The 27522-nt window shown below is 40.7% G+C and overlaps 1 protein-coding gene across 5 annotated transcripts in view; it reads left to right on the top strand.

Annotated features, from left to right (window-relative positions):
• Positions 1 to 20085, top strand: part of zbtb32 (zinc finger and BTB domain containing 32) — a 31190-nt gene extending 11105 nt beyond the window's left edge. For all 5 annotated transcript variants that reach the window (XM_060897690.1, XM_060897691.1, XM_060897692.1 and 2 more), the window contains 3 exons: positions 1080 to 1177; positions 11041 to 11214; positions 19172 to 20085. In XM_060897690.1, the coding sequence (XP_060753673.1) occupies positions 1080 to 1177; positions 11041 to 11214; positions 19172 to 19401 (502 nt within the window). In that variant the 3' untranslated portion in view covers positions 19402 to 20085. The remainder of the gene's footprint in view (positions 1 to 1079; positions 1178 to 11040; positions 11215 to 19171) is intronic.
• The last annotated feature ends 7437 nt before the right edge of the window (positions 20086 to 27522 follow it).

The raw sequence follows: 27522 nt of genomic DNA on the forward strand, positions 1-27522 counted from the left end.
TATATATATATATATATATATATATATATATATATATATATATAGTGACTGAATTCAGACAAAGAGCCAAAGAAGAAGTTTCTGGCCAAAGGTTTTTCTACCTAAAAAAATTCTTGAATACTCTGACACTTTAAATTTAAGAAACCATCATTATATATCTCGACTGACTTGGAACAGTTTTTTATTTAATCTTATTAATATTGTCTCGGCTAGTTTCTTGCAAAGATCATGTCATGTAAGGAGGAAGTTAATATAAAGACCATTCTGCCTAAAGGTGTCTAAAACCTTGCTCGCCAAGTATGATTTGCTCATATAGTGGATAGCTAGGTGTCATAGCAAAATGGACATAACTCTAATAAAAATTAGCTTTTCTTCAGTTACCAGCATTTAAAATTCACTTTTGGGAGTAATCAGATTTTGATATGCTCGACCCTTACTTCTGGTTGTGATACATGCAAAAAGAAAACATATTACAGTTCAGAAAAGTCTGTAGTTTCAGAATTATATACAGAAGATGATGTCAAAAAGCTGCCGACAATGTCAAAATCAGCATGATTTCGGCAGATGGGTGGAAAAGGCATAATAGTAAATGTTCTGAGAAAGAAAATTTGTAGACAAGTTCACTTGTACAGGTAAATGCTCTATGTATCAATTGACAAGATTTATCATTTTATATGCATTGCTGTGGTGAAGTGTTACCCAACATTTCAGGACATTTTTTAGAGGACTTTTACAATTATAAAGTTGTAGATTAATATTTGAAGTGACAGGTTTGGTCCGACGGCTGAAGCACATGTAACTGTAATTCATGTCTGTGTACTGTATGAGGAACTTGTTCTAATTATTCTCACACTGGTCACAATTATCTGTGGTCAGTCCAATTAAAATACAAGGCTGAAACGTTATTATAAATAATGCAACACATTTCTACATATTTAGTCACCTCGAATTCAGTGGTCTGTTCTGTTTTACTGTTGTAGAGGAGTTTTATAGATTAACAGACATAAATTTGAGTGGCTTTTAAAAAATGCCATTAAAAAATAATTTAAAAAACTATATTTGTTTCACTCTTTTTACAGGAAGTCAAAGCAGCAGTCAGATAAGGAGAGGCATTGTAGACACTGCAGTAAGCCAGTGGTAGAAAACTGGAGACAGAGTGCCAGGTCAGCATCTCCAGGTAAATAATGCACACGTATGCACATTGATTTCACACATGGTTTCCCAGGCAAATCATTTTATAAACACATAGATGAATATTATTTGTAAACTTAGTATACACTAAGGTGTTTGAGGAGAAATAAATACATTTATTGCACAGTTATTCGTTTGGGTTTTATCCAAACAGACTTAGAAATGAGGTTTAACACAGCAAAGGCTGTGATGGTGCTAAAGGAGCTGAGATCGAGGCCAGTGCTGTAAGAGTTCCGTTACCTGATCAGAAATAAGTGTAAGATTGTTGCATGAAGAATATTGAAAGTTGAAACTGAACAAGATAGTTGCAGTATCATACTCTGGCATGCTGCAAACACAAGACACAAAGCATTCAGTCATTATGCAGTCTGATTTTGTATAGGTAGTAAGATTTAATAGTATTTATGACACAGTTAATGCTTTATATTATTCTGCATTATACCACAACACTGTTGAATTCTATATTCGATTTGGTCAGAAGTTTTTTTTTTTTTTATAACAACAGCTTGTACAGGAGTGCAGCTACAAATGACAAGTTTATAAAAATGCACATGTTCTAACACATTATTGTTACTATAGTACCAACAACATAATCCAAGACTAATCATTAAACACAAAGAACATTATTAATGTTTTTTTAAACATTATTATTATTATTATTATTATTATTATTATCAATGTTACTTACCAATGAAGAAAAATCTACAACGTTTAATATAGATATGTTTTTGTAAGGATATGTTTCACATTGATAGAAGGAGTCTCCATTATCAGTGCTTTTTAAATCTCAGTAGGTCTTCACAACTTTGTGCTTTTTGATTTCTTGGTAAAACGATGAGCTGCATTTTGTTGTTGTTGTTGTTGCTGTTGTTGTTGAAATTGTTGTTGTCGTCTTAATGACCTCGAGAGAACAAAGAGGCTAGTAAGGGAAAATCTATTTATAGCAGTTATTACATAAGTGACAATTTGTTGCATCAAGCATGTTCCACAGCATGAAATATAACTATGATGGGATAAGAATAAGAATGATATGGCATGTTCATGAAAAAAAAATGTTGGCAAATTGTTGTGTATATTAAAAAAATAAATAAATAATATATATATATCTCATCTCATTATCTCTAGCCGCTTTATCCTTCTACAGGGTCGCAGGCAAGCTGGAGCCTATCCCAGCTGACTACGGGCGAAAGGCAGGGTACACCCTGGACAAGTCGCCAGGTCATCACAGGGCTGACACATAGACACAGACAACCATTCACACCTACGGTCAATTTAGAGTCACCAGTTAACCTAACCTGCATGTCTTTGGACTGTGGGGGAAACCGGAGCACCCGGAGGAAACCCACGTGGACACGGGGAGAACATGCAAACTCCACACAGAAAGGCCCTCGCCGGCCCCGAACCCAGGACCTTCTTGCTGTGAGGCGACAGCGCTAACCACTACACCACCGTGCCGCCCATATATATATATATATATATATATATATATATATATATATATATATATATATAAAAAAAAGTGGAATAAAATGCTTGAGGATTTACTGTTATAGGAAAATAATCAACTTCAGGGTAGTAATAGGAGTTATACGTCACACTTCACACCATCCCACTGCTGATTATTTTCTTCAAAAACAGAACACCCCAAGTATCCCTTGCTTAATTTCGTAAGAATAATCCAAGATAACAGATAGATAGATAGATAGATAGATAGATAGATAGATAGATAGATAGATAGATAGATAGATAGATAGATAGATAGATAGATAGAATGTTGTGGCTCTCTCTTGTGGTACGTTGGTGCACTACTGCGGTTGCCTGGTTGTAGACACCATACAGTACTTTCCACATGTGTACTGACAGTGCACACAACATGGAAACATCGCAGATGTCACCTTTCACCCTCATCTCACCCTCAACTCTGTGTGTGGCTGAAGGATAGATTGAAATGTATATAAACTTTAATGTTTGCAACAAACATCGAAAGTGTAATGGTACTTTCACAGTCGGGGAACTTTAAAGTTTTTGTTTCATCGCTTCCTTTCTTTCTTTTTTCTTTTTTTTGTGCTGCATCCTGTGTGTGTGTGTGAGGGTGTGTTTGTGTGTGTACAAAAACAGAGAGAGTGAGAAAGAGAGAGAGAGAGAGAGAGAGAGAGAGAGAGAGAGAAAATTTAAAAATAGATGATAACCCACCAAAAGGTTTTGTCATTCTTGCCATAGAGTACAAAGTTACACTGGCATCCATCGATATGTTCTTAGTTCTCAGAAACTATCTTGGTATCTAAACAAAGAAAAAAAAAGTGTTAACCACGTTTTTTTTCCCCCTTCATCATTTGACTTTCGTGAGAGAGGATGTGGTGTGTGTGTGTGTGCGTGTGTGGACATATGGAGCAGTACAGCAGGTTGCACACTGAAAGCTGCCACAGGATGTGCTTATCTAAAAATGGGCCCCTTAGCAGCATATGGCAACTTTGGAATGTCACTTAACCTCAAATGCTGTACAGTGTAACACAAAGTGACCTACAAAATGACATTATAATACTCTCATGCTTACCATGGGAAGAAAGAAAGAAAGAAAGCCAACTAAAATTAGTTTTGGCCTATGCACATATTCAAATGTATCTTCACCATTTAGAGTTTAACTTTTATATAATTCCTGTCCAGTATGTGTAGTGGAAAAGCATAATAAGACTCGAGGTTGTTAGGAAGAAACAGACAGAAAATATAAGTTTATTGTAGTACTACTTGCAAGAGGACTTCTCCGAATGGAAAGAATCACAAAAGAATTTCACCCGGAGAAGTGTTCTCTATTTTCATACACACCATTTTATACTTGGGTGGCATGGTGGTGTAGTGGTTAGCACTGTCACCTCACAGCAAGAAGGTTCTGGGTTCAAGTCCAGCGGCTGACAGGGTCCTTTCTGTATGGAGTTTGCATGTTCTCCCCGTGTCTGTGTGGGTTTCCTCTGGGTGCTCTGGTTTCCCCCACAATCCAAGGACATGCAGGTTAGGCTAAATGGTGGTTCTAAATTGACCATAGGTGTGAATGTGAGTGTGAATAGTTGACAGGAGAAAACCTCTATAATAATCCAGTAGAAGGCAATGGGAAACCACTACTGTAATGTTTCCTAGATACTTTGATGGCTGAAGCTGTCAGAGTGGCTATGTCACTGTAGTGATATGCCAAAATGGATGGATGGATTTTATACTTGCCAAAATAACAATAGCATATCAGATATCTTCTTAACCTCAGGGGGTTCAGCCTTGGCATCCTCTCTATCACTACCTCACTATCCCAAGACGTATACATGTTTACTTTAACCTAGAAGATAGAACAATGTGACACAAAAGGACAATCTTCATCTTATATAAACATGAAACACAATGTCTGGCCTTCTTTTCTAAGGAGCTGAAAGGAACAGAAATTTTCTAAAAACTATATTTTCCTCTACATACGGAAGCTGTGACCCTGTAACCTACAAACCAAACAAAATCAGAGGGATATAGTATCTAAATATAAATATATATATATATATATATATATATATTTTTTTTTAAGTGAAACATCTATATGTTAATTAGATATTCAAATTAGGTAATATACAGATACTTGGAATGTAAAAAAATAGATGGAGACATTCAGACTGAACAGATAGCATGCTATAAACTGGTACAAATACAACTGTGAATGAGTTGCATTTTTTTTCCACAGGCCATCTTGTTGAGAATAGAGTTGTGCAAAATGGCACTAGTGATAGAACAAAAAGGTGACGCAAGATGAATTTTTTTTTTTGCCTTCATGCAGGCAAGTGGTCAGATATGAAGCTTGTGGGTGTGAGGGAGGGGTCAGATATGACGCTTGCATGGAAAAGAAAGTTGCAGTGGTATAGCAGTAAGGTTCATATTTTATTTATTTTTTTTAAATCAGGTTGGGGTGGCGTGGTGGTGTAGTGGTTAGTGCTGTCGCCTCACAGCAAGAAGGTCCGGGTTCGAGCCCCGTGGCCAGCGAGGGCCTTTCCGTGTGGAGTTTGCATGTTGTCCGCGTGGGTTTCCTCCGGATGCTCCGGTTTCCCCCACAGTCCAAAGACATGCAGGTTAGGTTAACTGGTGACTCTCAGTTGAGTGTGAATGGTTGTCTATGTGTCAGCCCTGTGATGACCTGGTGACTTGTCCAGGGTGTACCCTGCCTTTCGTCCATAGTCAGCTGGGATAGGCTCCAGCTTGCGTGTGACCCTGTAGAACAGGATAAAGCGGCTAGAGATAATGAGATGAAAAATCAGGTTTTGGCTACACCAACCTAAGATTTAAATCCAAATACAGACATAGCTATTCAGAGCATGAAACAGTGACAGATACACAGTGTTTGGCCCCTAGCAAAGATTATCATAATAAAATTGTAATGCATCTATAACAGTGAAAACAGTAGTTACATTACAGTAGCGTTGATAGGTTATTTGTAACTACACAGTAATTAGAGACTTATTTTTTCGTAAGCAGGATCAAAAAGTTCCAGTAAAATAGATTGTGTTTTATTTTGATATTTGGGTCAACATATTTTACATGGGGGCGGCACGGTGGTGTAGTGGTTAGCGCTGTCACCTCACAGCAAGAAGGTCCTGAGTTCGAGCCCCGGGGCCGGCGAGGGCCTTTCTGTGTGGAGTTTGCATGTTCTCCCCGTGTCCGCGTGGGTTTCCTCCGGGTGCATCGGTTTCCCCCACAGTCCAAAGACATGCAGGTTAGGTTAACTGGTGACTCTAAATTGACCGTAGGTGTGAATGTGAGTGTGAATGGTTGTCTGTGTCTATGTGTCAGCCCTGTGATGACCTGGTGACTTGTCCAGGGTGTACCCCGCCTTTCGCCCGTAGTCAGCTGGGATAGGCTCCAGCTTGCCTGCGACCCTGTAGAAGGATAAAGCGGCTAGAGATAATGAGATGAGATGAGATGAGATGAGATGAGATGAGATGAGATATTTTACATGTTGGTTTTTGTAAATTGTTCAAAACTATGTATGCATGCTGAAAGAAATACTAGGGAGATAGCAGCCTACCTGAAAGAGATGATTAAAAAAAATGTGAAATCGATAGATAGATAGATAGATAGATAGATAGATAGATAGATAGATAGATAGATAGATAGATAGATAGACCTGTATCGTGTAAAAGAAATAGGTTAGTTCAGGGTGGAAATTGGGGTCATTTTTGTCAGTTAGTGAACTGACCACAATGACCTGCTTACCTTTTTCCACTTACATGCTGAAACAAGTAAAATGCATTTCGAATGTACAGTATTTTCATGATCTGAAATTACAAGAGCATGCTGTGTATACAGTGCTTAATGCACTGTTCCGCTCTGAGCTGTGCACAGATAATTAAATATTGTTTGGTTCTTTCGAGCCATTTTTATCGCTCAATGGTGATGTTATTTAATTTCAAAATCCATCATCAGATCAGCTAAAGTTTTGGCCTAAGACATATATACACATACATGCATGCGCGCGCACACACACACACACACACACACACACACACACACACACACACACACACACAAACATTTTTTGCCTCATATGCTGCCAGTTCACAGGAATGGTGTTATTTCCACATCAAAGCAATCAGACAGCTTGTTGAAAGATAAACATGCTTGTGTTAGTAGGGGAGAAGGCAAGCGAGAGTCGTGAGATGACCAATACATGAGTAAACACCCATCTTGGCTTGGGCGTGTTTGACTTGTGATGATAGCCATGAGAGGCTAATAAAATAAATTCATAGATGCAAATAGCTACAATAATATATTTCAAATTTATAGCAAGCCATTGAATGAGTCAAAGAGTTATCGTGGTTCTTTTGTATGGTAGTTTGTAATTAGGAAATAGATTTTAAACAAGTTGTAAAATGAGGTTTGGGCAGTCAGAAAACTTTAGACAGGATTTTTAACACGGATGTACTCATAGTGCACTTACCTTCCCTGACTCCGCCCTCCATTCACAGACCGACGCTTACCCACGCCCCCGCTGCCACATGCACTTTACAGATTTTTAGACATTCTGTTGAGTTTCAATTATCTGAATTTTAATATCTCATCTCATCTCATTATCTCAAGCCGCTTTATCCTTCTACAGGGTCGCAGGCAAGCTGGAGCCTATCCCAGCTGACTACGGGCGAAAGGCAGGGTACACCCTGGACAAGTCGCCAGGTCATCACAGGGCTGACACATAGACACAGACAACCATTCACACTCACATTCACACCTACGGTCAATTTAGAGTCACCAGTTAACCTAACCTGCATGTCTTTGGACTGTGGGAGAAACCGGAGCACCCGGAGGAAACCCACGCGGACACGGGGAGAACATGCAAACTCCACACAGAAAGGCCCTCGCCGGCCCCGGGGCTCGAACCCAGGACCTTCTTGCTGTGAGGCGACAGCGCTAACCACTACACCACCGTGCCGCCTGAATTTTAATATTTGCTGAATAAAAAGTGTGTACACAGATTACAGTGTTTAACTTACTGTCAGATGCATAGAGTCACTGATTTTTTTATTTTATTTTTCCCAAGGTATCATCACAAATTAATACCTGATGCCACAAGCTAGACTTCTTGATATATATTTTGTAGAAATGATTATATATTAGGGCGGCACGGTGGTGTAGTGGTTAGTGCTGTCGCCTCACAGCAAGAAGGTCCTGGGTTTGAGCCCCGGGGCCGGCGAGGGCCTTTCTGTGTGGAGTTTGCATGTTCTCCCCGTGTCCGCGTGGGTTTCCTCCGGGTGCTCCGGTTTCCCCCACAGTCCAAAGACATGCAGGTTAGGTTAACTGGTGACTCTAAATTGACCGTAGGTGTGAATGTGAGTGTGAATGGTTGTCTGTGTCTATGTGTCAGCCCTGTGATGACCTGGCGACTTGTCCAGGGTGTACCCCGCCTTTCGCCCGTAGTCAGCTGGGATAGGCTCCAGCTTGCCTGCGACCCTGTAGAAGGATAAAGCGGCTAGAGACAATGAGATGAGATGAGATGAGATGATTATATATTAATATGAGTGAGACAGAGTTGAATTTGAAAATTATGGCCATAGGAACCTGAGCATGGAGAAGAATGATTATTCTGAATGATTATTAAGCTGACACTTATTCCACTTCAGATTTGGTAGAATGTATAGAGACATACTGAAATCACTGGCAATATAACATTTGCCCATATCACCTCAAGCTACTTCTTAAAGTGAATAGTCTTTTCACCCATTACCTTCAAATTTATTTGGAGGTAATTTTTTTTTTATTCTTCTTGAAGGATGATTTAAAAAAAAAAAGCTATTATAAAAGTTTTCATGTGTCCACTCAGGAGGGCAACATGAATTTGTGTGTACAATTACATCTAATGGACATCTAATGAACAGTCAATTGTTTGTAAATCAAAGAAATTAAAACATACAATTTCATCTTGTAAAACCTGAAGAAGAACAGGGCTTTGGGGCCTCTATTTGCCATATACACATTACAGCACAGTGAAATTCTTTTAGGGGGCAGCACAGTGGTGTAGTGGTCAGCACTGTCGCCTCACAGCAAGAAGGTTCTGGGTTCGAGCCCAGCGGCTGACAGGGGCCTTTCTGTGTAGAGTTTGCATGTTCTCCCTGTGTCTGTGTGGGTTTCCTCTGGGTGCTCCAGGTTCCCCCACAGTCCAAAGACATGCAGGTTAGGCTAATTGGTGGCTCTAAATTGACTGTAGGTGTGAATGTGAGTGTGAATGGTTGTTTGTCTCTATGTGTCAGCCCTGCAATGATCTGGCGACTTGTCCAGGGTGTACCCCGCCTCTCACCCATAGTCAGCTGGGATAGGCTTCAGCTTGCCTGTGAACCTGCACAGGATAAGCGGTTATGGATGATGGATGTACGGATGGATGAAATTCTTTCTCTGCATTTAACCCATCTGAAGTAGTGAACACACACAGACACACAGCAGTGGGCAGTTGCTCTACAGAATATGGTTAGGTGTCTTGCTCAAGGGCACTTCAGCCATGGATGTAGAGGGAGGAGAAAGCACTGTTCATTCACCCCCTACACACACACTTTTTTCTGCTGGTCCAGGGAATCAAACCAGCAACCTTTTGGTGCCAGATCTGCTTCTCTAACCTTTAGGTTTATCTGCTACAAAAACTCTGTATCACATTTTAACACTCTGGACTATTGCAAAAACAACAGCAGCAAATATAATATGGTTGCCTGATATATTTTTTTAATTATTATTATTTTTTTAAACAAACCCCTACCCAACCTCCTCCCACCTCCAATCCTCCTCCCCCTCAAAAAAAAAAAAAAAACTCATAAAAAACAATAACCAATGCACTCCATGGGCTGGGCTGCAAATAGAATAAGGTCAGTTCTATGTATGTACACTGAATATTCCAGGGCACATGGGGTCTAGACACTGCATGCAGAAGTTAAATGCAAACTACATAGAGTTTTTTTGTTTGTTTTTTGTTTGTTTGTTTAATACAGGATCTTTTAGTATTCTTTGCTTCAGTGAGCTGGGGTCAGTGTTTCCCAGGGCTAAACCTGAGTTCAGGGGGTAACTTGAACACTGCTCTGCACTTCAGAGAAGGTGGGCGCATGACAGGTCCTTTGAAATGCAGAAGATCCTAATTTTCCAAACCTGAATTCTAAGTGCTATGTTTTCACAGTGGTCACATCCAATAAATGAAAGAGAGGTACCACCATTTGGTCTTATGACAATGGGGATACATAGAGACACTGGTCCATGACATCCAGTCCTCCTATGTGTTTATTGTACAGCCTTACTGAAGGATGTTCCTTATATTTCTTCTTTCTTGCTCCATCTCTGGGCCAAATCTTGTGGACACTTACCAGCATAGGATGAAGCAAAGTGAATCACTGAGATGTTTAACCATCATGTGACAATACTGTTAGCATTGATTATAACAGACGATGCACCCCATTCCTCTTCTTTGAGCTTCTTTTCATTCTTCAGTTGTCCTCTCTTGAGCCTGGTATTTTGGCATGCTCCTGTGCTACATATGCCATGTAACTGCATTGGCTGAAGGAGTGGGATACAAATGAAATTGCCAAAGAGTACATTATGATTTTCTTCAGGAGGTCATCACAAAGGTGCACAACTACATCTTCATCCATTTCCAGTACACCTTATATACCCACCTGCACCCTGGTATAGCTCAAATCTCTCCACGTATCCAGCGATTCCTGATTGCACCCAGACCTTCAAACCACAGAGTTTGAAAACTTATTTGCAGAGCAACTATAAACAAAGAATGTGCATTTTCACCAAAATATCCACTGATGTTGTAACCTTGGTGTTAAATGGCAATATTACTAGGATACATGATGTCCAGTTGAGTGGGCATGTGGCTAATCGTAATTTGCTGCATACACAAAAACAATATTTGAAAAGAAAAACAACAACAACAACAAGACAATTACATAATTCCAAATGTGACTTGCTGTGATCATATTTTATCTACAAGGGTCTTTTCCTGTAGAAGGACTGAACATAAATCCCTGGCGCAATAAGTAATTCTGAACTGGAGTCCACCATCTTTGTTCAAAATGTCTTTTGTTGCATTTAAAATGACTTGCCAGTAGGTGGTGTTTTGAGTTTCCAGATGATGAGCTGATATAATTTAAAAAGGTGAAACACAAAGTAAAACTGACCAAGCTGTTAAAATGTGTTATATTTCAACTGCTTAAGTCCACTCTTTTAACCATTTGCTTGGATGAAATAATAAGAAAGGATAGGAAACAATGGGGAAACTGGATTTTTTAAAATTTTTACAATCATGATCGTGTGCCTTCACTGATCACCTGATCTCTCCCATATTCCTAGGTTTAGAGGAGCTTCTTCATGAGTGTAAGTTCTGTCAGAGGGGTGTGAAAGAGAAGCGTTCACTGCGCTCGCTAAGAAGGGGCCACGGAGGAGAGAAACCCTACCAATGCAAACACTGCAACAAGAGATTCAGTCTGAAACACCAGCTAGATACACATCTCAGGGTTCATACAGGTACAGCACATGGGCACAAATTACGGCATCATTCTAGTTACATCTACAGAATTTGTTTATACCACTACTCCCCAAGTTTGATGCTTTAGTTCTTGTGTAATGCATTTTAGTGGTTTCTTTATTCCAATATATTGACCTTCTTCAGCTGAACTGTTTAATTTTCTTGTGTTCATCTCCCAAGTGGTAGAATTCACATCAATGTGAGATGTTTAAGTCCCAGTGTAGCTCTTCATAGGGATGGTGTTGAAGAGAGTTTCACTGGAATTCCTCTATCCTGAGACACTGATACTGGCATTAGAGAAGTGGTTCTCAAAGTGAGATCTGATATATTCAGGGGGTCCAAAATTATTATTATTATTATTATTATTATTATTATTATTATTATTATTATTATTGTTGTTGTTGCTGTTGTCGTTGTTCAATTTAGTTACAATTATGAAAATCACAATGCAATATTATCAAAGTTGTCATGTTTATTAAGTTATATAAAAGAATTTTATATATAAACGTCTTCTATCAGTTGATATTTCAGGAATAAAAGCACTATGGATCTAATAAATAGACAGCATAGTATTGTACAGATTGGCATAACATTCGAGAAATAAATCTGTGTTGAATGTTTCCATGAAATTTATTCTATGGCTGCCAAAAGCTTGAGAACCCCTCCACTAGTTATGTATTTGAAAGAGAGCATTGGGTGTAACCAGATGCTGTGATACAGTGACTCAAATTTCTTTAAGGAAGCATGTATTTGGCCTCCCCTAGTGGGCAGAAATTGCCAATGACAAAATTAAAAAGGAAAGGACAATGATTTACAGTTATTTTAATGAATAAACTATCTATCTATCTATCTATCTATCTATCTATCTATCTATCTATCTATCTATCTATCTATCTATCTATACATACAGTTAGGTCCATATATATTTGGACACTGACACAAATTTTGTTTTTGTACCTGTTGACTGAAACATATTCAAGTTATAGTTATATAATGGACATGGACATAAAGTCCAGACTTTCAGCTTTCATTTGAGGGTATCCACATTAAAAATGGATTAAGGGTTTAGGAGTTTCAGCTCCTTAACCTGTGCCACCCCGTTTTTAAAGGGACCAAAAGTAATTGGACAATTGACTCAAAGGCTATTTCATGGGCAGGTGTGGGCAATTCCTTCGTTATGTCATTCTCAATTAAGCAGATAAAAGGCCTGGAGTTGATTTGAGGTGTGGTGCTTGCATTTGGAAGATTTTGCTGTGAAGAAAACATGCAGTCAAAGGAGCTCTCCATGCAGGTGAAACAAGCCATCCTTAAGCTGCGAAAACAGAAAAAACCCATCCAAGAAATTGCTACAATATTAGGAGTGGCAAAATCTACAGTTTGCTACATCCTGAGAAAGAAAGAAAGCACTGGTGAAATCATCAATGCAAAAAGACCTGGACGCCCACAGAAGACAACAGTGGTGGATGATCGCAGAATAATCTCCATGGTGAAGAGAAACCCCTTCACAACAGCCAACCAAGTGAACAACACTCTCCAGGAGGTAGGTGTATCAATATCCAAATCTACCATAAAGAGAAGACTGCATGAAAGTAAATACAGAGGGTTCACTGCACGGTGCAAGCCACTCGTAAGCCTCAAGAATAAAAAGGCTAGATTGGACTTTGCTAAAAAACATCTAAAAAAGCCAGCACAGTTCTGGAAGAACATTCTTTGGACAGATGAAACCAAGATCAACCTCTACCAGAATGATGGAAAGAAAAAAGTATGGTGAAGGCGTGGTACAGCTCATGATCCAAAGCATACCACATCATCTGTAAAACACAGCGGAGGCAGTGTGATGGCTTGGGCATGCATGGTTGCCAGTGGCACTGGGTCACTAGTGTTTATTGATGATGTGACACAGGACAGAAGCAGCTGGATGAATTCTGAGGTATTCAGAGACATACTGTGTGCTCAAATCCAGCCAAATGCAGCCAAACTGATTGGTCGGCGTTTCATAATACAGATGGACAATGACCCCAAACATAAAGCCAAAGCAACCCAGGAGTTTATGAAAGCAAAGAAGTGGAATATTCTTGAATGGCCAAGTCAGTCACCTGATCTCAACACAACTGAGCATGCATTTCACTTGTTAAAGACTAAACTTCAGACAGAAAGGCCCACAAACAAACAGCAACTGAAAACCGCTGCAGTAAAGGCCTGGCAGAGCATTAAAAAGGAGGAAACACAGCGTCTCGTGGTGTCCATGAGTTCAAGACTTCAGGCAGGCATTGCCGACAAAGGGTTTTCAACCAAGTACAGTGGTGCTTGAAAGTTTGTGAACCCTTTAGAATTTTCTATATTTCTGCATAAATATGACCTAAAACAACATCAGATTTTCACACAAGTCCTAAAAGTAGATAAAGAGAACACAGTTAAACAAATGAGACAAAAATATTATACTTGGTCATTTATTTATTGAGGAAAATGATCCAATATTACATATCTGTGAGTGGCAAAAGTATGTGAACCTTTGCGTTCAGTATCTGGTGTGACGCCCTTGTGCAGCAATAACTGCAACTAAATGTTTGCGGTAACTGTTGATCAGTCCTGCACATCAGCTTGGAGGAGTTTTAGCCTATTCCTCCGTACAGAACAGCTTCAACTCTGGGATGTTGGTGGGTTTCCTCACATGAACCGCTCGCTTCAGGTCCTTCCACAACATTTTGATTGGATTAAGGTCAGGACTTTGACTTGGCCATTCCAAAACATCAACTTTATTCTTCTTTAACCATTCTTTGGTGGAACAACTTGTGTGCTTAGGGTCGTTGTCTTGCTGCATGACCCGCCTTCTCTTGAGATTCAGTTCATGGACAGATGTCCTGACATTTTCCTTTAGAATTCGCTGGTATAATTCAGAATTCATTGTTCCATCAATGATGGCAAGCCGTCCTGGCCCAGATGCAGCAAAACAGGCCCAAACCATGATTCTACCACCACCATGTTTCACAGATGGGATAAGGTTCTTATGATGGATTGCAGTGTTTTCCTTTTGCCAAACATAACGCTTCTCATTTAAACCAAAAAGTTCTATTTTGGTCTCATCCATCCACAAAACATTTTTCCAAGAGCCTTCTGATTTGTCCACGTGATCTTTAGCAAACTGCAGACGAGCAGCAATGTTCTTTTTGGAGAGCAGTGGCTTTCTCCTTGCAACCCTGCCATGCACACCATTGTTGTTCAGTGTTCTCCTGATGGTGGACTCATGAACATTAACATTAGCCAATGTGAGAGAGTCCTTCAGTTGCTTAGAAGTTACCCTGGGGTCCTTTGTGACCTCACCGACTATTACACACCTTGCTCTTGGAGTGATCTTTGTTGGTCGACCACTCCTGGGGAGGGTAACAATGGTCTTGAATTTCCTCCATTTGTACACAATCTGTCTGACTGTGGATTGGTGGAGTCCAAACTCTTTAGAGATGGTTTTGTCACCTTTTCCAGCCTGATGAGCATCAACAACGCTTTTTCTGAGCTCCTCAGAAATCTCCTTTGTTCGTGCCATGATCCACTTCCACAAACATGTGTTGTGAAGATCAGACTTTGATAGATCCCTGTTCTTTAAATAAAACAGGGTGCCCACTCACACCTGATTGTCATCGCATTGATTGAAATCACCTGACTCTAATTTCACCTTCAAATTAACTGCTAATCCTCGAGGTTCACATACTTTTACCACTCACAGATATGTAATATTGGATCATTTTCCTCAATAAATTAATGAGCAAGTATAATATTTTTGTCTCATTTGTTTAATTGGGTTCTCTTTATCTACTTTTAGGACTTGTGTGAAAATCTGATGATGCTTTAGGTCATATTTATGCAGAAATATAGAAAATTCTAAAGGGTTCACAAACTTTCAAGCACCACTGTATTAGAAATGAACATCTCATCTCATTATCTCATTATCTCTAGCCACTTTATCCTGTTCTACAGGGTCGCTGGCAAATTGGAGCCTATCCCAGCTGACTACGGGCGAAAGGCGGGGTACACCCTGGACAAGTCGCCAGGTCATCACAGGGCTGACACATAGACACAGACAACCATTCACACTCACATTCACATCTACGGTCAATTTAGAGTCCCCAGTTAACCTAACCTGCATGTCTTTGAACCATGGGGGAAACCGGAGCACCCGGAGGTAACCCACGTGGACACAGGGAGAACATGCAAACTCCGCACAGAAAGGCCCTCACCGGCCACGGGGCTCGAACCCGGACCTTCTTGCTGTGAGGCGACAGCGCTAACCATTACACCATTGTGCCGCCCGAAATGAACATTTTATTTACAGTTATTTAATTTGTCCAATTACTTTTGAGCCCCTGAAATGAAGGGATTGTGTTTAAAAAATGCTTTAGTTCCTCACATTTTTATGCAATCATTTTGTTCAACCCACTGCATTAAAGCTGAAAGTCTGAACTTCAACTGCATCTGAATTGTTTTGTTCAAAATTCATTGTGGTAATGTACAGAACCAAAATTAGAAAAATGTTGCCTCTGTCCAAATATTTACGGACCTAACTGTATATATATATATATATATATATATATATATATATATATATGCAAGCGTAAGGATCTGAGCAACTTTGACAAGGGCCAGATAGGGATGGCTAGATAACTGGGTCTGAGCATTTCCAAAATGGCACATCTTATGGGGTGTTCCCAGTATGCAGTGGGTGTTGAAAGCTCATTGATTCACATAGGGCACCAAGGCTGGCCCATATGCTCCAATCCTACAGAAGAGTTCCTGTAGCACAAACTGCTGAAACAGTTCATGCTGTCACCGTTCTGTTTTAGCTAGCATTAACTTTTTCAGCAGTTTGTGCTACAGTGACTCTTCTGTGGGATTGGACCATATGGGCTAGCCTTCATGTCCCATGCGAATGAATGAGCCTTTGACACCCATCACAAAAAACGACAACATAGCAAACATCGAAACTGAGAAATCTTATTGTATTTTGAAAAATATACGATCAGTTTGAATTTAGTGTCAGTAATATGTTTCAAAATATATTGAGACAGGGCAGCAAAAGACTGGAAAAGTTCTGTAATGCTAAAATATATAAATAAATTGGAATTTTCAGCCTTTATTTATCACATAAACATTAGAGCACTGCACAATTCATTCTCTGCATTGTTCTCTGCATGGGTTTCTCTGTAACCCATCTGGAGATGTGAACATACATACACAGAGCAGTGGGCAGCTGTGCTGCAGCACCAAGGAAGCAGTTGAGGGTTAGATGCCTTGCTCAAGGGCACTTCAGCCATGGATGTTGAGGGAGGATAATTGCAGTTCATTTCTTGAACAATTTCCTGCTGATCTGGAAAATCAAACCAGCAACATTTTGTTCCCAAAGCTGCTTCACTAATCTTTCGGCCTTGGCTTCCCCTTTTAATGCTATGATGAACATTTTATGTTTACTGATGCATTATATTTAGCAATATTATGTAAATAAATAAATATGTTAATTCACAACAGGTCATTAGTATGATTGGGTATTAAAAGAGCATCCCAGAGAGGCTGGGTGCAACAATTGAGGCAATTAGTGCAACAATTTAAGACTGACATTCCTCAGTTCCATAGTGGAAACTGCTACATGGGCTCAGGAAAACTTCTGAAAACCATTGGCTATGAACAGAACTCATCACTGCATCAACAAATGCAAGTTAAAGCCATATGTAAACTATATCCAGAAACACGGCTGCCTTCTCTGGGCCTGAGCTCATTTATGATGGATGGAGGCAAAGTGGAAAACTGCCATGTGCTCTGTAAATCAAAATTTGGAATTCTTTTTGGAAATCATGGATACCGCATCCTCTGGGCTAAAGGGGAGAGGGACCTTATGGCTTGTTATCAGCACACAGTTCAAAAGCCAGCATTCGCATTTTGTGTGTGTGTGTGTGCGTGCGCACGCGCATGTGTGTGTGTGTGTGTGTGTGTGGGTATGTGTGTGTGTGTGTTGGGGGGGTTGTGCACATGGAATGGATAGTTTGTCCATCTGGGAAGGCACCATTAATGCTGAATGATATATACAGGTTTTGGAGTAACATGCTGCCATCCAGAACACGTCTTTTTAAGGAAGACTTTGCTTATTTCAGGAAGACAATAGCAAAATTCATTCTGCACGTATTACAGCTGCATGGCAAGAGTCCAGGTGCTAAACTGGCCTGCCTGTAGTCCAGACCTCTCTCCCACTGAAAATATTTGGTGCATTGTGAAATGAAAAATACAACTATTCTATGGCAAAGGAGAGCCCAAACTGTTGAGCAGCTGAAATCCTATATCAGGCAACAACAGGACAACATTTCACTTTCAAAACTACAGCAATTGGTCACCTTCATTCTCAAACATTTACAGTGTGTTGTTAAAAGAAGAAGTACTGCAACACAGTGGTAAACATGCCCCTGTCCCATCTTTTTTTAAATTTGTTGCTGGCATCAAATTCAAAATGAGCATATATTTTTTTAAACAACAATATAATTTCTCAGTTTCAGCAGCTGATATGCTCTATTTGTACTATTTTCAATGAAATATAGGGATTCCATGATTTGCTATTTATTGTATGCTATTTTTATGTCTCCGCCACCGTAAGGTGCAGGAGGCATTATGTTTTCGGGTTGTCCATCTGTCCATGCTTCTGTCCGTCCGTGCATCCGTCCGTCCGTGCGTGCGTCTGTGCGTGCGTGCGTCCCTCCCGAAACCTTGTGAACGCGATATCTCAAAGGCTAATGAAAGGAATTTCACCAAACTTTCATCATTTGTGCCCTTTGGGACATAGATGAACTGATTAGATTTTGAGATCAAAAGGTCTAAGGTCAAGGTCACTGTGAGGTCAAATGTCTGTCCGAAAACCTTGTGAACACAATATCTCCAAGGCAGATGAAAGGAATTTCACCAGGTCAAGTTTACTGTGAGGTCAAATGTCCATCCCCAAATCACAACTTAATAAGGCGTGTAGTCTACCGGGCGGGGGCAGAGGCATCCCCATCGACGCCGTTGGCGTCGAGTTCTATCTAGTTACAGTATTTACATTTTACACAGTGTCCCAACTTCTTTGGAAACAGGGTATAACAGTACAAAATGGTAAGGTTTAAGCTGGGGAAGGAGTAAGGTGTATAACATTTAAGTGCAGTTTGTAGATATACAGTAGTGTGTGTGTGTGTGTGTGTGTGTGTGTGTGTGTGTGTTGTGCTGGCGTGAGTGTTTTAGGCTCTCAGCCTTATCGTTGGGTCAAACAAGAGCTCAGTGTCACTGCTGGATTAAGAAACCAAAATTCAACCAACAGCAATTCTGTGGCCAGAAACAGAAACCAATGGAGACTAGAATATAATTATGTTGTGAATATAATAAAAGCAAACAAACAAACAAAAACTAGTCTCTTCTTGTACACCTGCATAGATGAAGATTAAGTTTAACAGGGAATATGTGCCTCATCAGCTGTCAGAAAGTAGACAAAAGGTTGTAATAATGCATCTTTGTGTGATACACTTACAGTATACCAGCACTACACACACACACACACACACTTTGAAGTCAGAGTTACTGCTGTGCAGAGAATGAGCCACCACCAAAATGGTATTGTTTCAAATCTGGTCCCTTTCCAGTGATAGACAGAATAGAGAAGGAAAGACCAAATATTTAGAGGTAGTGTGATGCGGTCCAACAAGAAGCAGAGTTACCCCAAAGTTGATTATTTTCCAATAATAGTATTTCCCAAAATATTTTATTCCTCTTATACCACAGGAATTTACTAAAAAAAAAAAAAAAAAAAATATATATATATATATATATATATATATATATATATATATATATATATATATATATATTCATCCTCACCAGCTTCACTTTTTTTTCCGTTTCTTAAAGCTAATAAGTTGCAGTAATTTTTTTCTCCTTTATTCGCTATTGTTTCAGGTGAGAAGCCATTTGAGTGTCGTCTGTGTGGTCAGCGGTCACGTGACTACTCTGCTATGATCAAGCATTTGCGTACTCATGGGGGTGCCACACCATATCAGTGCACATTGTGTTTAGAGTTCTGCAGTAGCCTGGTTACCATGCAGAAGCACCTGAAGAGTCATCCGAGTCAAGACTTTCCCCCTAACTGGAGCCTGAGCAGCACCTACCTCTATACCTGCCATGCATAAGAGCCAGCCAGACTCTCTTTGTGATTAGGATCAAAGATAAAGAAATAATAATACATTAATGGCATTTAGCAGACACTCTTATCCAGAGCAACATACAACATGTCCAGAGCAATCTGGGGAACAGTGGGGGTTAGGTGCTATGTTCAAGGGCACTTCAGGTATTCTTGCTGGTCCAGGGAATCAAACTGGCAACCTTTTGGTCCCAAAGCTGTTTCTCTAACCATTAGGTCATATATTATAATATGCTCTGATAAAGAAGTTATTATCAAGCACATACTAAACTACTAGTGAAAAACAAAATGTTTCACAGTAGCAAATTGCAGGATTTTAAGCAAACAGCATAATGTATATAGCATGCATTGTTTAATGAATTTGGTTTTCTCAGTTTGTCTGCACAAAGTTAACAGTGTTCTTAAAGTATTTTATATTTTCTGAAGTGCCATGGTATAGTCTACATATGACAATATTTATGATCAATTAAAATAAAAGATTGAATATTAATTTAGGACATTGTATATATAGAAAAAGAAAGAAATAATTGTTTTACATTTCACAGCAGTGGCAGGAAAGTTCTTCTTCATCTCACTGTTGCTTTTTCTTAGCACTCAGGTCATGCATGAGATATATTCATGGATTTTACAATTAACAAATTAAAGCATTATAATTACTACCAGAGCATGTGTTTGGGTTAAATTTGGCTCCCCATCATGTTCATCTTTCTTCTGATTTGTAAGCTGTTGCCCACTTCTTTGCCTTTTTTTTTAACTGTACAAGCCTGAGGCATGTTTGTTCCAAGGATCTCATGCTTGTGAAGCTGACTTCAAATTTAAAACAAAGGCAGGAGAATCTACACTATTCTAGAGATAAGAAGCTTAAATGCCCTCTTACAATCACCATTCTGTCTGCTATATAAATCAAGTGTTTGCATAAATTACATTAACAACTAATTTCCCATGCACATTATTATAAAGTTATACCAGCTTGTTTACTGGGTCATAACTACAGCCAGCCTAGTTGGCAAAAAAAATTCAGATTATTGGTCACATGCAGTAACTGACATTGGTTTCCTGAGTTATAATGTTAGTGAAACCAGCATTTCTGCCAAAGATGGTCATGCTGCAGTATATAATAAATAAACGTATTAACCCTAATCATACCGGCATATTTTGCAACCTATTCATACCGGGTGGGGTCAGTTACGACCCCAAGTTATTTTTAGCCAAATATCGTTACATTTTTTATGTGTAGACAACAAAAGCTTCATAAGAGATCAATATGCTTTATTAAACATCTTGTTAGAGATCCACAAATACTATTCTATACTATTCTATGTATATCAGAGAAAGCAGCCAGTTTATTTGTAACCATTCTTTCAGCCCGGGTTGCTTTGTTGTCAAATCTTATATGTTCCAGTATTTCTTGAAATCGGGTACGGGCCATTGTTGCAGTGAAGATTGGTCTTCCTTCAAGATTAGACCATAGGGAGGATACAGGTTCAAAGTTAGACTTCTGGATACCAGCTAAAATGCACAGGCCAATAAATGCATTTATTTCCACTTCATCAACATCCTTCTATACTTTCTGACTCTGAGGATGAACAGCATTGTACTCAGTAGTCTTCCGGCAACCCTCTCTATTTGTCTCTTGGACAATCTGAATCACTATTGGCTGGGTGATAAAAAGCTGGAAAGACTGCAGTATATCAGTACATCTTCCTTCTGGTGTGATTCCAGGGGCCTGTCTCAAAATATCCTGGGCTCGCCTTTGTCCCTGTGGTGGCTGGGCCTTATCCCAAACAGTTCCATCTTTACCAATTATGTGGTCTTGGTCCACAGCAGGGTTGTTGGGCTGGGCTTGGCCTTGGGGAATTGCACCATTGTCCTGGCCTCGCCCACGCCCACACCCCCTGCCACGACCTCTGCCATGACCTCTGCCATGGCCTCTTCCCCTTCCTTGATTTATTTCAGCCTCTCTGTCATCAGGGCGTTGTTGATTTCCATGGTGTTCAACCTCTGGATCATTATCACTGGCACTCTCAGTGTCACCTCTGTCTGATGCTTCAGATATGTGGTCTGCTTCTTCCTCAGAGTCAGATTCATTTGGTTCACTCTCATCTGTGGTACTGTCCTGCTCTAAGAGTCTTTGAATCTCTTCTCTTCTCAAGTATCTCACTACTCTTGGTCTGCCTGCCATATTTCAATCTGAAAAGACAAAATTGGGTAAAATACACTGAATAAAAAACAAGTACTATATGGCTAAATAGTGAAAAATGAGTAGGGTCATTTACGACCCCAATGGTTTTTGGTCTGATAAAAAGCAGGCATCGAGGGCACAAAGAATCCAGATGTGTATCCTGTAACCTGCAAAAAATGTGACAAATTCATGAAATTTCATGAAAAAATAATGCATATTAAATTTTTTATCCTAAAAAATAGACGTCCGGGGTCGGAAACGACCCCACCCGGTATGATTAGGGTTAATCTATCAGCTCTTGCAGATGTAACTGCACCCAGGCCAACTCTGTGTTATGACAAAGTGATGGCCAGCTGCAGGGTCACTGACCATGTGCTCTGAGGAGCAAAGTAAAGAGGCTCTGCAGGCAAAGGTTGCTTTCACATTTGGCTCTTTTTTCTCACAAAAAAGTGATGGCCAGAGTATCCGTCCATCCATTATCTGTAGCCACTTATCCTATTCTACAGGGTCACAAGCAAACTGGAGCCTATCCCAGCTGACTATGGGCGAGAGGTGGGGTACACCCTGGACAAGTCGCCAGATCATCGCAGGATGGCCAGAGCACTTTTTTTTCACAGCAGCACAAAAAAGGCTCATGCTTTTACCAGCACTAGCTAAGACTGGCTAACTAGGTAGCCTAGCATGCAGTTTAGAATAGATTTATAATTGTCTGGAATAAATATTTAAACAAAACATTGAAACACTCTGGAAATGATGGAAGTGAATGTTACAAAATGTGATGGAAGTGAATGTTGCAAAAATAGTTTTGTGATATTTTTAATTGCAATGAGATTGGCGAACTTCCAGTGTACCCTGCCTCTCCTCACCCTGCCAGGCCCTAGGCCTGGCCTAAGACCTGGGGCCAGATGTCATAAATCTGGTTATACGTGGTGTGATCAAAAATTTCCAGGACTGTTCCTCTTGCATATGAATATATTTTTTCAAACAGCCGTAAAATTTCTCAGTTTCAACATTTGATATGTTGTCTTTGTACTATTATTATAGCCTCGCCAAAACTGCATGTCTCAACCCTCTGAGCCGCAGTGGAAGCATTGCTGGCCAAGTGTGTACGCATGGCCGTTGCGCAGTCACGATCACCTAAAACAAGCTCTTCAGCAAATGGCTTTCGCCATCTGTTTCTTCCAACCTCTTCCACCAGGGACCCCCTCTATTGACATGCGGTACCACATGGATGGCGGGCTATTCAATCTAACCCATCTTCGCACAAAGACTAAGACATCTACCATCTCAGTCCGCGAAATGCAGTATGCCGACGACAACACCACCCTGAGTCGGACTGCTGACGGCCTTCAGAGGATTGCCAATATTTACAATGCTTCCTACGAGCATTTTGGGATGCAGGTAAACACTGACAAGACCAGGGCCCTCATCCAAACACCACCAGGTCAAATGCTTCCAAATACTAATATCATTATTAACGGCCAGCCCCTGGAAGAAGTGGATCACTTCTCATATTTGGGGAGCATTCTCTCGAAGATCCCCACATGTGAAAAAGATGTGGAAAACCGGATCAAGGCAGCCCATTCCACATTCGGTCGCCTTAGCTGCCACGTATTTAACAACCATGCACTGGCCATCCGAACCAAGATCATGGTCTTCCGGGCTGTAGTCCTTTCTACCCTTCTATTTGCCTGCAAGACTTGGACACTGTACCCCCATGACATCAAACGCCTCGAGCAACAGTACAAGCTGAGGCAGATTCTCAAAATTCGGTGGGAAGACCTCATTACCAACACTGAGGTCCTGAACTGAGCCTCGCTGCCCAGCGTCAAAGCCACCATCATCCACCATCGTCTCTGCTGGACAGGCCATGTCCTATGAATGAACCCCTCCAGACTCCCAAAGATCCTGCTCTGTGGGGAACTCGCCACTGGAACACGACCCTGAGGAGGACCAAAGTGCCGCTACAAAGATCAGCTCAAGCGCACCCTGGCCCAAACCAACATTGAACCTTCCTCATGGGAGCAAATTATCAGGGACAGAAGTGCCTGGAGGTTAGCTGTCTGTGACGGCACCTCAGCTTTCGAGGAGAACAGAAGACAGCATGAGGAGGATAAACAAAGAAGAAGAAAGGAGCTACTGGAACAACCTTGTCCTCTTCCTGCCCTCCCATGCAACTTCTGCCTGTGGCTCTTCCACCACCAGTTGGGTCTCAAAAGTCGTATCCGGCACAAACACCAGCCAAGGAGACAAGATAATTAAATAATATATTATGCAATAAAGGGAAGCCAGAAGGAGATGACGAAACCGATGCTCAGACATGAGCTGGAGCCAATGACGACTATTTTCAATGAAATGTAGGTTTCCCATGATTTGCAAAAAATTGCATTCTGTTTTTATTTATGTTTATGCCTTTGTTTATATTTAATTTGCTTATATTGATTAAAAATGTCTATTAATTCAATTTCCATTCTGTCCGTGAAATGGAACACCAGTGTACTGGCAAAAATGATTCAATTCTGTGTGGTATTATTGTGCTTAATGTGAGGCAGGGGTGTGTGACCTAAAAGTCTGATGAACATGAATGTGAGAGCTGTTGGGAATTGTAGTCTGTGGCGGTCATGTTTGTATGCTGCTGTGGATTCTGAGAAACAGAGTCCAAATCAGATTCCAGCACAGATGTGACAAAAATAATGCAATGAACCGTTTTCTACATGAAAAGTCTAAAAAGAGCAGCAAATAGCACTAAACAAAATCAATATCTGATTTGAAAACCTTCATCTTTAAAAACAGATCAGTAATTTTGCATATATTTCATGCATTTTTCTAAGGAAATTGGCTGGTAAAACACCTTGAAGAATCTGCTGCAGTTCTTCTGGAAACTTTGGCTGCCACACATGGTTCTATTTCTTTGTTTGTTTCTAGCTTGCTTGCCTTTTTTCCCCAGGCAAGCCCTGAGGGACTTTTTTTTTATTATTTTTTTGGTTACATGTTAATATTAGTAAAACACAATTTAAAAAGAGTTTGGTTAGAAGATTAATGCATGGATTTTTTTTTTTTATTAATTGACCCAATGATGCAGAAGTCATTAAATGAACAATTAAGGCAAAAAAAAAAAAAAAATGCACAGTACTGTTTTTCAAAATGCTTTGCAGATACACATGGGATTAATACTCTCTGAGGTCAAATATCTGCACCTATTATTTTTATGTTTATTAGAAACTGCCATAAAATAACTATGGGAATAACAGTTGCTACTGTTCCAGTAGCAACAGGTTTAGAAACACTAACACAACGCATTATCTATCATGAGACCAATTAGACTTCTCCCCAGTTAATAGTCTCAAGAAACTGAAGACAAGTGCATGGACTTTAATGTGTATTAGTTTCTGTTGCTCACACATCTGTTTATTATGGCTGAGGTTTGAGCAATATGCAAGATAATGTCATGCCCTGGTTAAAATAATAATAATAATAATAATAATAATAATAATAATAATAATAAAAATAAAAAATAAAAAGTAAAGTTTAAAAAGTCAGCCATGCAATGTTATCATAAACTGTAGTACAAACAGGTAACATTTGACACATTTATCTAAAACAATGTTCATAAAACATAATCCAAGCAAAGCTGTGATGACAATAATTGTCCTATAAAACTGACCAAAAGAAAGTGATATTTATAAGAAGAACAACCTAAAACAATAGTTAGAATATGGTTTGTTGCAGACAAGTATCTCAAAATAGAGCATTTTGAGCTCAAGGGTGGCAATTGCCTTTTTCAGAGGGACAATTAGAGTTGTTTATAAGATCCTTCCTATTCACAGGTGGCTAATACTAATCCTCAACACTCTGTAGAGATAACACTGACCACAGCATAATTAAATTACCTTCTAGGCCTCTCTTGTGTTCCTTGACCAAGTCAGTGGCGACTAATTAAAGAACCCTTGGCCCCTTTGTCCCAGTAGGCCAGAACAATGTGCTAGATCAGTATGAGTGATATAAATGGCAACCACCACCAATAATGAGCTTTTCACTGGGTAACAAGTGCCTTCCAAACCTATTTGCTAGATTCCAGTCTCTAACATACTTTCTCAAATCCATATTCCAATAAGTAAAACATTACATTAAAAGATATGGCTGATTTGACATCAATATAAAACTTGTCCAGCTATTCTGTTAAAGTTATTTTTGCATTCAAGGGAAATAATAGTCCCCCTCCTTGAATCACCACCTTAATGTGGTGGAGGAGTTTGAGTGCCTCAGTGATTCTAGGAGCTATGTTGTCAGGGGCATTTGCCCCTGGTAGGCTCTCCCAAGGCAAATAGGTCCTAGATGAGAGGTCAGACTAAGAGTGGTTCTGAAGACCCTTATGAGAAGAAAAACAAGGATCCTAGTGCCCTCGGCTGGACCAGGAATACCGGGGCCCCACCCTGGAGCCTGGTCTGGGGGAGGGGATCATCAGCGAGTGCCTGGTGGCCAGGCCTATGTCCATGAGGCCCAGCCAGACCCAGCCTCAATAAGCGACACGGAACCACCCTCTTGTGGACTCACCACCCACAGGAGGTGCCGTAAGGGTCCGGTGCATTGTGGATCAGGTGGAAGCCAAAGGCAGAGGCCCTGGTGTACTGATCCCCAACTGACAAAACTGACTTTTGGGACATGGAACATTACCTTTCTGGTGGGAAAGGAGCCTGAGCTTGTGCATGAGGTTGAGAGGTACCGAATAGATATAGTTGGGCTCACCTCAATGCATTAAGGTGGCCCTGGAACCAATTTCCTGGAGAGAGGTTGGGCTCTCTTCCATGATGGAGTTGCCAAGGGTAAGTGGTACCAGGCAGGGGTGGGGCTATTGGTAGCCCCCCAGTTCAGCACACTAACATTGGAGTTCTCCCCAGTAAACAAGAGGGCTGTTTCCCTGTGCCTTCAGGTTGGGGGACGGTCTCTGACTGTCATTTGCACTTATACGCCAAATAGTACTTCAGAGTACCTGGCCTTCTTGGAGTCCTTGAGTGGGGTGCTAGACAGTGTACCGCAAGGGAATGCCATTGTTTTACTGGGGGACTTCAGTGTTCATGTGGGCAATGACAGTGAGACCTGGAGGAGTGTGATTGGGAGGAACGGCCTGCCCGATCTGAACCCGAGTGTTGTCCTGTTGTTGGACTTCTGTGCCATGCACGGTTTGGCCATAATGAACATCATGTTCAAGCACAAGGGTGTCCATAAGTGCACATGGCATGAAGACACCCTAGGCTGTAGATCGATGATCAACTTTGTAGTCATTTTGTTTGATCTGTGACCATATTTCTTGAACACTCAGGTGAAGAGAGGAGCGGAGCTGTCAACTGATCACTACCTGGTGGCGAGCTGGATCAGATGGCAGGGGAGGAGGCCAAACAGACCTGGTAGGCCCAAATGTGTAGTGAGAGTATGCTTGGAACATCTGGCAGAGGCTCCTGCCTACTGGATCTTCAACAGCCACCTCTGGCAGAACTTCAACTGCATACCAGGGGAGAATGGGAACATTGACCCCGAGTGGACCATGTTCTGTACCTCCATTGCTGAGGTGGCCATGTGGAACTGCAAGGTTGTTGGTGCCTGTCAAGGCGGTAGTCCCCAAACCTAGTGGTGGACACCTGGTGTGAGGGGAGCCGTCAAGCTGAAGAAGGAGCCCTATCTGGCTTAGTTAGCCTGTGGGTCTCCAGAGGCAGCTGACAGGTACTGACAGGCCAAGTGAAATGTGGCTCTGGCAGTTGCTGAAGCAAAAACTCAGGTGTGGGAGGAGTTTGGTGAGGCCATGGAAAGTGACTTTCGGTTGGCCTTGAGGAGATTCTGGAAAACCATCTGGTGGCTCAGGAGGGGGAAGCAGTGCTCTGTCCCAACAGTTAACAGTGGGGATGGAGTGCTGTTGATCTCAACTGGGGACAT

This window comes from Neoarius graeffei, chromosome 17 (genome assembly GCF_027579695.1).
Source record: "Neoarius graeffei isolate fNeoGra1 chromosome 17, fNeoGra1.pri, whole genome shotgun sequence".
In the NCBI taxonomy this organism is placed as follows: Eukaryota; Metazoa; Chordata; class Actinopteri; order Siluriformes; family Ariidae; genus Neoarius; species Neoarius graeffei.